Genomic DNA, 11,402 nt, shown 5'->3' with positions numbered 1-11,402 from the left:
AAGGCCATGAAAATAACAACGGTAAGCCTGTTGTTTAATTCATTTTTGGTTGCTTCATATTTGCTCGTGAAGGGATTTCACATGAAGTAATGTGTATTAGCCACATAGGCCTACTGTTAAAAGGCTACATTATTTATTTAAAATTAGTTACTAATTTTTTCGTACAGAAGTTACATTTCAACCAGATTTCATTGTATGTGAGAGCTGCGTGCATATTTGCTGTAATTCATGAGCTGACCAAGGTACTGAAACAACAATGGCTGTAATGATGTGTTACATGTGTGATTTCTGTCTGATGTATGTTGTCATGCAGTATGTTGACACCTTCTCTGCTGTTCGGTTTTATGTCTTGTCACTTTGTGCAATAAATTGGTTCATTAACAGTGCCATGCACTGTAGAGGCAATGCGCTGTTCTTTCTGCTAGTGTATATATATATTTTAGCCTGAATTAGGATATAATAGACAGGTTTTTGTCTATACTGTTGTGTACAGCCTTTATAGACTGAGCTCTTTGGTTGAGCATGTTGTAGCCTATAGGCAATGTTTTGCTGTTATTGCCTTTGTAATGCAGAATGTAAGATTGTCGCAGTTTTTTCAGTTTGTCTATGTTTGTCCTTTTTTCTACTTCTAAGTTTTTATAAGTTCTTTTTTTCTGGGAAAGATGGCCCACTTAATTTTGCACTGGCCCACCCAAAATACAGTTTCAACTGATTATTAATGATTAGCGGACCTTTTTGGTTATTGTTTAGTACCTAAACAATGCATTATTGGTAAAGGCTGGTTACAAAGTAATTACAAACAAATGATCATTATCATATTTGGTCAGGTTTTAAACTTATACCATTCAGTTATGAACAGCTGAATGCTGGTAATTTCAATGGAACGTCAGACTGCCGAAAATGCCAAACTGCCGTTTTAAATAATCAAATAATGATCAATTGTAGTTTTGAATAGGCTAATGGACGGCCCCACGTTTGTGTGTGTGAATTTATATTTGACAAGAAGACCCAATCCAAAACCACTGTAAAGTGGATACCAAATCTAGTAACATTTAACACAACTGAAAATGTAGGTCAATGTAGATTGTTTTTCAGTCAGTCTCATTACAGGCTACACTCCCATGCATTAGGGGGCAGTATGCAACTATAAAGTTACGATGGCTGGTGACACTTGAGATGACTAGTGACACTTCATGTGAACTTTCCTCGCATGATGGACACAGACAGCAAAGAAGCCCATGGCCAATTTCGTACAGTCCCTCTATCACAGTCTGAATCGGACTTCTTCGGTGTGCCGTACTCCGTGTCTGTCCTTAAAGTCGGATACTGTATCCCTCAGACCGACGGGACTTTTAGGGCTGACGGTACCATCACGCTCATAACGGGACCCAAGATTATTTTGGTGGACACCGGTGGACCGTGGGACCGAGACTTTCTCAAAGAGACATTGAAAGAGAGGGGTCTGGAACCGGGAGACATTCACATGGTCGTGTGCACTCACGGACACTCAGACCACGTAGGAAATCTGAGTCTTTTTCCAACAGCAGTGATAATTGTAGGATATGATATTAGTGAGGGGGACACATATCGTATCAACCAGATGGCAGAGGGACAAGCTTATACAATTGATGAGCATGTAAGTATCTGTAATTTCACACTTGTCGTATCCACACAACAAACACTAGGGATTTCGATGGAGTCTTGTATCACTGTGTAGAGAAGAGCTAACTGTGTTCTAGCATAAACATACCTTTCAGAGCTCGCGCCCTAGCTAATAATAATGATAATACATATGTATGTTTACATAGCGCTTTTATAATACTCAAAGACACTTTACATTATCACATTTTAAAAGGAACATCACATTAAGAACAAGTGGAAAACGAAATAAATTGTCTATGAAGAAAAAGCCAAATATGCTAGCATGAGTAGCTAACGTTAGCCTTGTGATGCAGTGTGTCCATCTACTTCATAAACATTAACAGTTGCAGCTGCTGCCCAGACTGAAGTCAGATAGTAAAAGTTAGACCCTCTCCACCCTGTACATTAGCTTCTTACACTCCAGCTGCTGCACAGACTGAAGTCAGATAGTAAAAGTTAGACCCTCTCCACCCTGTACATTAGCTTCTTACACTCCAGCTGCTGCTCTGGGGGACCTCATACAACCCCACTTCAAAAAACCTGAACTGTCCTTATAAGATGCTTTGAGGAAATGGGGCTTTGGTCTTAACCACACTTACCAAGAAAGTGAGAATATCAGTCATACACATTTAATTAAACCTAATGCTATCATCTCTAACTTAACTTGTTACAAAATGAAAAAAGCTGCTTTTGAACTAGGCTCAGAACAAGATGAAAGAAATGGCGCAGGGCATCATTCCATTTGTTTTTGCTTTTTTTATTTGGCAAAATGCTGTACAAAACCTGAGGTTGTGTCTGCCTGACACTGTAGTTTCATGTGAGTAAAAATTCAAACAAATTTGGACTGAGGTGTCTTACAGAGGCTGTAACAACTGTTTTCGGTAACGATTTGATTAAAACAAATATTAAGAACAAGGGATGGGTAACCGTGGCAGCTATGTGTAACAACAATACATTGGTTCTCGGCTAAATGATCGACAAACTTGTGTGAAGACATGTTTAGATAAAGACAGCTGTAAATACCAAGTTATTTTGGAGGAGTATGAGAGGATCTGCAGGCAGGGAGCAGCTGCATAGCCAGGGAGAACCAAAGGGAGAACCACAGGGAGAACCACAGGGTGAACCACAAGAACAACCACAGGGTGAACCACAAGAACAACCACAGGGTGAACCACAAGAACAACCACAGGGTGAACCACAAGGAGAACCACAGGGTGAACACGGCAGCAGCACTACAGGACATATGTGAGGGAAAAGAGAGTTTAATTCAACAGCTCAGATTAGGGGTGTAACGGTTCATGCATTTGTCCCAAACTGACATCACGGTTTTGATGCACACACTCATACGACCAATATGTCTGACTCTCATATGGTGAGAGCATGTTAATTGACGAGATTATAACCGTCCTGATCCACACTCCAACCCAGTAAGTGATGCTAATGCGCCTAAATGCTGTTTTCCAACTACCATTAAACAACAAAAACAGAATAAGAAGACAAGATACGTGAAGATGAAGTAGAAGGCTTTTGGAGAAACGCAGCCCAACGCCATGTTGTGGTGGCCGAACACATAAGCTCGCGATCAGACTAGCAGCATGAATACCTGAAAACACAGTGGAGTGTGCATCTTCATCTGTGGATGCTGACGATTACTGAAGGACCTGCATTGCTTAACCTACGCTGGCAGAGGCATTACAACAGATCAGAGGCAGAGTAGAATGGGTCTGTTTTGGTCTGAATACAGCCAAAAGACACACACGCTGATGCGCTATGGCTAATTCACAAGATACAGTGGAGCTAGTGGACCCACCCCCTGCTTTCAAATCAGCTGTGTAAGTGCCATTTTTGTTCTTACTCTGTTTTGTTTTGTAAACATTTCACCACTTGAGGGAGTGGTGCCACTAGCCCCTTTTAGATAAAAAATGCGCCACATCTGCAGTCAGGTAAAGGCTGCAATCTGCTGCCTTGTCTATGTGAAACGGAGGTGTAATATTCCTCCTTTGCAAAAAAGCCGCCACTGGGGTAGTCGTAAACATGTGACGTGAGGTGAAGCACGAAGTTGGGCGTGAACAGTGACGTAAAACAACTGCTTTTTCTCCCGGCAAAAGCCTCGTCGGCTAAGCTCCTCGGCGACCTTTTTGTACAAAATACCATCTTTCACAGTCCATGTGATCTGGTTGTTAATGATTCTCTCGGCTGTGATGGTTAGCATCTCCCGGATCTCAGCGGCTTTCCAGTTGCTCATCTTGACGTCCGCAGATGAAGCGATGAACTGACAGCTGTGATCAGCTGTTTCCTGCTTTTAAAACTCCCGGCTGTGGGTCGCACAACAGTGCACATGTCATTTACATAGCAATGGAGGCGGCTAAAAGTGTCTCATTTCATGCAAAGCGAGATATTTCAAGCCTTTATTTGTTATAATTTTGATGATTATGGCTTACAGCTTATGAAAATCCCAAATTCAAAATCTTAGAAAATTAGAATATTGTGAAAAGGTTCAATATTGCAGACTCAAAGTGTCACACTCTAATCAGCTAATTAATCCAAAACACCTGCAAAGGTTTCCTGAGCCTTTAAATGGTCTCTCAGTCTGGTTCAGTAGAATTCACAATCATGGGGAAGACTGCTGACTTGACAGTTGTGCAGAAAACCATCATTGACACCCAAGGAGGGTAAGCCTCAAAGGGTCATTGCAAAAGGAGTTGGATGTTCTCAAAGAGCTGTATCAAAGCACATTAATAGAAAGTTAAGTGGAAGGGAAAAGTGTGGAAGAAAAAGGTGCACAAGCAGCAGGGATGACCGCAGCCTGGAGAGGATTGTCAGGAAAAGGCCATTCAAAAGTGTGGGGGAGCTTCACAAGGAGTGGACTGAGGCTGGAGTTACTGCATGAGTTACCTGAACAACAAACAACATCAGAAGCATCTTACCTGGGCTAAAGAAAAAAAGAACTGGTCTGTCGCTCAGTGGTCCAAAGTCCTCTTTTCAGATGAGAGCAAATTTTGCATTTCATTTCAAAACCAATGACCCGGAGTCTGAAGGAAGAATGGAGAGGCACACAATCCAAGATGCTTGAAGTCCAGTGTGAAGTTTCCACAGTCTGTGTTGAGTTGGGGAGCCATGTCATCTGCTGGTGTTGGTCCACTGTGCTTTATTAAGTCCAGAGTCAATGCAGCCGTCTACCAGGACATTTTAGAGCACTTCATGCTTCCTTCAGCAGACAAGCTTTATGGAGATGCTGACTTCATTTTCCAGCAGGACTTGGCACCTGCCCACACTGCCAAAAGTACCAAAACCTGGTTCAATGACCATGGGATTACTGCGCTTGATTGGCCAGCAAACCTGCCTGACCTGAACCCCATATAGAATTTATGGGGCATTGCCAAGAGAAAGATAAGATACATGAGACCGAACAATGCATTATTAGAGCTGAAGGCTGCTATTGAAGCATCCTGGTCTTCCATAACACCTCAGCTGTGGCATAGGCTGGTAGCATCCATGCCACGCCGCATTGAGGCAGTAATTCATGCAAAAGGGGCCCAAACCAAGTACTGAGTACATATGCATGATTATACTTTTCAGAGGGCCAACATTTCTGTATTTAAAATCCTTTTTTTATTGATTTCATGTAATATTCTAATTTTCTGAGATTTTGAATTTGGGGTTTTCATAAGCTGTAAGCCATAATCATCAAAATTATAACAAATAAAGGCTTGAAATATCTCGCTTTGCATGTAATGAGTCTATATAATGTATTAGTTTCACCTTTTAAGTTAAAAATAAATGAACTTTTGCACGATATTCTAATTTTTCAAGTTTCACCTGTATATTCACAGGGTCACTTGAAACAGGTGTTGCTGACTGGGAAGAGGCAAATACTTTTTGACCATGCAGCAGTGATTGCAAATGAAATGTTAGATTATCTTTTGTCTATGATTAACAAATGAATCACAGAAAAGTGGTACTCTGTTGTATGGTATTGGACGGCCAATGGACCTTTATTTTTGCACACGTCAGAACAAATCCATCTGCAACCGTGGTGACTTTTTAAAAATCATTACTGTTTAAATGTGGCTCCAATAAATAAGGTACATAACCTCATTATAATCTGTAATTATTTGTTTACTTTTGTTAATGTGTTTTAAAGGCAGTTTCTTTAAAGTATTTATTTGCTAATTTTATCTTTGTTTTATTGTCTTTATAAATGCATTATTAAACATTTCTGACGTCATATCTAGGAGCTGTAACTGCACTATTGAAAATAAATGAAAAGAAACCTAGCCTTTTACATTTGGAATTTTTTGTCATTTGATCCAGTTTACCAAACTGTGACCCCTACAGATCAAACATCACTAAGCTGCTGGAGCATTGCCACAGAAACCTGTAGACATGTAGCCTTTAGCACCAATTCCTCCAGACTCACAGTATGCACTTACCTGGGCAGGGGAGGGGACTTCAGCTAATCAATTTTGCAGTGATAGTCTGACTTCTACAATCTGACTTTGTTTTATAATTCAATCTGTGCAGCAGCTGCATCTGTAAGTGCTTATGTAGTAGATGGACACTGCATAACAAGTCAAACGTTAGCAACATAGGCTAGCATATTCAGCTTCTCATCCTGGACAATATGTGAAAAATGCTATATATAGCATTCAGGCTATATCTGTTTATTAGGTGGTGCCACTGCCACTGCATTCAGAGAGAAAAACCATCAAGACTCAAAATAAGAAAAACAGCTGAAAAATTATAATTATACATTGTTCTGCTGGTTCGAATCCACAGCTGTGTCCTTGAGCAAGATACTGAACCCCAAATCCCCCTGATGAGCAGTTGGCACCTTGCATGGCTCTGCCATCAGTGTATGAATGCGTGTGTGAATGGGTGAACGTGACAAGTGTTGTAAAGCGCTTTGAGCGGTCAGTAGACTGTAAAAGTGCTGTAGAAATGCAAGTCCATTTCCCACGTGCATGCACTGGGGTAGATCAACTCACAATTTTTTTGGTACCAAAGTACCATTCTGTTTTTTGCATTGAGGCACATTTATGCAATACCAAAAGGTGAAGCTAAAACTGTGCAGCATACTGATTGTCAGTAAGTCAGTCAGAGTCATCTCGTCCTCTGCGCTGTGAAATAGGATTTAACTAGTGATGTGCGAGTCATGAACGAATCATTCAAAACTCGAGATTCTTTTTACTGACTCGGGAGTTACGAGTCATTGTCTCCATTAACTCGTTCACTGACTCACCGCTGCTACTGCCAGCTAACTGCAAAGAGGAGACATGCCACACAACTGTTATTCTAACTGCAATAGCGTAAATGTATCAAGCTAATTGCTGTATTAGCTTCGTGGCTGAAGCAACGGCTCTGGTCATTATTTCAACTCAACTCCCCTGTCTCCTCTTCTTTCTGCCCTGAGCTGAGCTGTATCACAGGCTGATACAGAAAAAGAACAATTGACTGACCCAGTAGCTCCAGCTCACTCGCTCTCCCTCCCAGCTCGTAGAGCCCCTCCCTACCTGAGAAACTCGCATTCCATGGCACACACTCTGGGTGACTGACTCAAGTGACTCAAGTGACTCGAAAACCCGATTCACTTTAGTGAGTGACTCATACAAACTCGAGTCAGTAAAAGGAATCGAGTATACCATCACTAGATTTAACTTCCTGCTTTTACAGCAGTCTTTTGTCTTGCTGCCTGCAGCCTTTTTAAAGTGAAGCTTGATTCCACGTTGTAAAAAAGAACTACACGTGTGTTGTTTGTACTGTTGAGATTGTGTGGTTGAGCAAAAGAGAGTGGCAGATTGTAAGGAGTGAGTGGTCAAGTAAAAGTGAGCAAGCAGCAGAAAAGAGATGGTGAATGTGAGAGGAAAATAAGGTTAACAGTTTGTATATGTTGTCAGTCTGGCTAATGTACAGTTTAGGTCCCAGTGTGTCAGTTAATATATGCAGCTGCTTATGAAGTGTTGTTTTTCATCTGCTGGAAAGTAAAGCGGTTTCCCGAAGCCGGCTGGTAATAATTCCACTGCCATTTAAGAATACTGTCCACAGTGGAAACACACAGCAGATCTGGGGCTAAATGTATAAAACTCTGTATATTCAGGTGTAGAAATCTGTGTACACACAAAACAGGAAATATTCATAAGCAGTCTTTTCGTCAGATTTATAAAACCCCCCTAACGTTTGGTCCCACGTGTCTTTTCCTCATATATGTCAATCATGCTGAAATTCTATGCACGTGCGCAAGCTGTCTGACCATCCCCATAATTTATTGTAAACGGCCCTAAACCTCCCCCAATTACCTGGTATGCATATAAAAGGCCAGAATTTAGTTTAGTATTGAGAAGAAATGTTAGAAGCAAAGAAGCTGTTGAAGAACAGGAAGTGTAATTTTACAGACTATGAACTTAAAGTAATGACTGATCAAACTGACAGATGAAAAGGAGTATTATTTGGGGGCTTCAGTTCTAGCTTTAGCAACAAAATGAAGCAAGTGAAGTGGCAGAAAGTGACAGAAACAATTCAGAGCCACAGACTTTGGAGGAGTTGACCAAAATGGTCTGACATCAAGCGAGAGGCCAAGAGACGCATCTCTTCCTAGCGTTACTGGGGAATCAGAGACACATTCAGTGATGTAATAGTGGTGCAGGGTGCAGCACAAGTGTCGTTTCTAGTTTCTGACACATTGTTATTATTTTCACCCCAGTACCACTGTTGTGTAAGTAGCAAGTTGTGCCCATCTGTCACTCTCTCAAGATTTCACACCGTGTATCTTAGCCTGGTGATATCACTGTTTACACTGTATAATACAGTCCTAACATGCTCTAATAAAAACAATGTGTCTAATTACCACCCTGCCCTTTTTTCTCATCTGCAGCTGATATCATCAACCCCCCAACCCCATGTCAGTCTTTACAATTTTAACATTTTACAATAATGAATTTGCATAGAGACAAATTACATATCTAAAATAAATTACAAAAAGTGTTTAAACTAAACATTGAGAAGGGGGAGAAATACTGCCCCCTATTCAATTGAAACAGGTGGCTTGAAAATAGGGCCTATAACACTAGATAGAGGAAGAGAGATTAAAAAAAGCAGTTTGATGGAGCTTGGTAGCTTTATGTGTTGTTATCCTGGTTTTCCTTTGGGGTCTGACAGTGTCAGTATCTCTCTCTCTCTGCCTCTCTCCCACAGGTATCTGTAATTCCAAGTCCAGGCCACACAGGACAAGATGTCAGTGTCCAGGTGAAGGGAACGTCAGCAGGCACAGTGCTTGTTGCAGGGGACTTATTTGAGTGCTGCTCAGATGAGGACAGCTGGCGGGATCTGAGTATGAACACTGCAGTACAGGAGGTCAGCCGGCAGGAGGCACTATGCACTGCGGATGTCATCATACCCGGACATGGTCTCCCATTTAGAGTCCTCAGGAACTGAAGAACCAACCCTGGAGATCAGTACTGGATTATATTAAGAACTGACTTTATTGTCAGTGGAATTGTACAACTTGAGTACTGAGAGCTTCACTTGTTCTGAGCTTCACTTGTTCCCAAAGTGTATACTGTGTCATCTTACAAACACAAAAAACTGAACTCGTCATAACAAAAAAGTGTTATACATTTAGTTTACAACAGTAATTTGTGAAATCATGTTAATAAATGGTCTTTAAAGTGAAACCTGATAATGAAGTTCTGTGGTTTTAGCTGTCTGTTTAAAAGTAAAATTACACACAGTCCCTTCTGCTTCCTAAAATGTAAGTAGGCCTATTGTTTTCAAGAGAATATTTAATAGGGATGAGCCGAGCACTCGGCTGAAACAAGTATCTGGTACAGATAATGCACTGTTTATGAGCACGAGTTTCATACTTGACTATTCTCTCTTCTTTGCTTCTACACTGGGTCACTTGTTTCTTTCTTCGGCGCTCCTACGTTTTGTAACTTCAGCTCAGTAACTAAGAGAACTTGTTTCATATTGGGTGCAGTGCAATTGCAAGTTACATAATAATACATAAATGCAAACAGCAGTTTGTATACATTTTTACAGCAACCACAACAATAATATCAGCTATAATAATTGACATATGACTATTAATAATACTAACAGCTGCAAAACTGCTATAGTCTAAACAGGAGATGAGAGAGGAGCTCAGTGTATAATGGGGAGTCCCCTAGTATTCTGAGCCTATGGAAGCATAGCTAAGGATATAAACTTTGAAAAAAGGTTTTAAGCCTACTCTTAGACGTAGAGAGGGTGTCTGCCTCCTGACTGGAAGGTGGTTCCACAGGAGAGGTGCTTAATAGCTAAATGCTCTGCCTTCCCATTCTATTTTTGGAAACTATGGGAATTGTGACTAACCCTGCATCCCGTGGAGCGCAGCACTATAGTGGGATAAATGGTTTCTATGAGCTCTTAAAATACCATGTTTACACCAAAATTAGTGTGTATACGCTAGGGATAGACCGATTATCGGCCAGGCCGATTATCGGCGCCGATATTCGGCATTTTGAAGCATATCGGCATCGGCCTTTTTTTTTTAGTCCAATGGCCGATAAGAGATCAATTTAAAACTGGGTTATTTTGGCTCTGATGCTGCCGCGCCTCTCTGTCTGCTGTCACTACTCTGTCTCCAGCATTGTCCCACCCACAGCACCATCTGATTGGTTACACACTCTGGTTACACGCAGAGCCACGGCACAGGTAACAGCCAATCAGCAGTGAAAGCTGTGCATGCACAGTGCTCACGTGAGTTGTAGAGTTTCGCTACAGTCTGCTGAGCGTGTAGAGCCAAGCGGACCGGTGGACTAACATTACGCTAATGCTAATCAGCCTTCACCTCAACGTGCTTCCCTGCAATAAAACTGGACTGATCTGATACCATATCGATATTATCAGCAACCTTGTTTCGAGTGATTAACACGCACGTCTGGAGGGACTGCGAGCGAGCAGAGCTGCCGCTTATGTTTATATAACGTTAATGGGCTCACAGTAATGTTACTAGTAGTGGTTGAGTGTAGAGGACTGGGATGTTTATTACAATTTCGGGAGAGTCTGCTGCCTTAACTTACCTTCGAAACCAAGCCCCCAGGAACAGCGCCGGTTCCGTTCGGCAAAACTTTTTCTCCTCTCCGCTCGCAGTCCCTCCAGACGTGCTTGTTAATCACTCGAAACAAGGTTGCTGATCATATCGATATGGAAATAGTCCGTGATAGTAACGTAGCCCGCCGGTAGTCCCACCGGTCCGCTTCCTCCTTCTGGCTCTAGATGCTCAACAGACTGTAGCGAAACTGTACAACTCATGACGTTACTGTGAGGCCCAATACGTTAGCGGCAGCTGTCTGTTCCTATGATAAACACTGATTATTAAAGTGAAGATGCTGCAGGCTATTTAGTGTTTTTAACGGTTTAATCACTTGAAACAAGGTTGCTGATAATATTGATAGGGAAATAGTCAGTGATCAAAGTAAGAAGTGTTTGTGTGTGTGTGTGAGTAAAATTCAGTTAGTTTTATTGCAGGGAAGCACGTTGAGGGGATGGCTAGAGAATAGTGTGTGTGTGTGTGTGTGTGTGTGTGTGTGCGTGTGTGTAAGCCACATGAGAAGATGCAGAAACTGACAGCAAAGCACCGTCTGTCTGAGAGAAAACTGTAGGGCAATAATGGCTGTTTAACTACCAAGTTATTTTACTTTACCTTTTTCTATGTTGATTGAGATCCCAAGCAGCAGAAAATGACATATTGTTAGATGAAGTGTGTCCTGAAGCTGTCTTTG

The 11,402-nt window shown here is 41.5% G+C and overlaps 1 protein-coding gene across 1 annotated transcript; it reads left to right on the top strand.

Annotated features, from left to right (window-relative positions):
- Nucleotides 1-1,203: 1,203 nt before the first annotated feature.
- mblac1 (metallo-beta-lactamase domain containing 1) lies at nucleotides 1,204-9,311 on the top strand. The gene is made up of 2 exons (XM_073475074.1): nucleotides 1,204-1,636; nucleotides 8,833-9,311. Exons 1-2 carry the CDS (start codon nucleotides 1,211-1,213, stop codon nucleotides 9,070-9,072), a joined length of 666 nt encoding a protein of 221 aa, XP_073331175.1. The 5' UTR covers nucleotides 1,204-1,210; the 3' UTR covers nucleotides 9,073-9,311.
- Nucleotides 9,312-11,402: the final 2,091 nt, after the last annotated feature.

The sequence above is a fragment of the Pagrus major genome, chromosome 10 (genome assembly GCF_040436345.1).
Source record: "Pagrus major chromosome 10, Pma_NU_1.0".
Classification (NCBI taxonomy): Eukaryota; Metazoa; Chordata; class Actinopteri; order Spariformes; family Sparidae; genus Pagrus; species Pagrus major.
The sequence above is the reverse complement of the archived record's forward strand: the minus strand, read 5'-3'. Positions and strand labels throughout refer to the sequence as shown.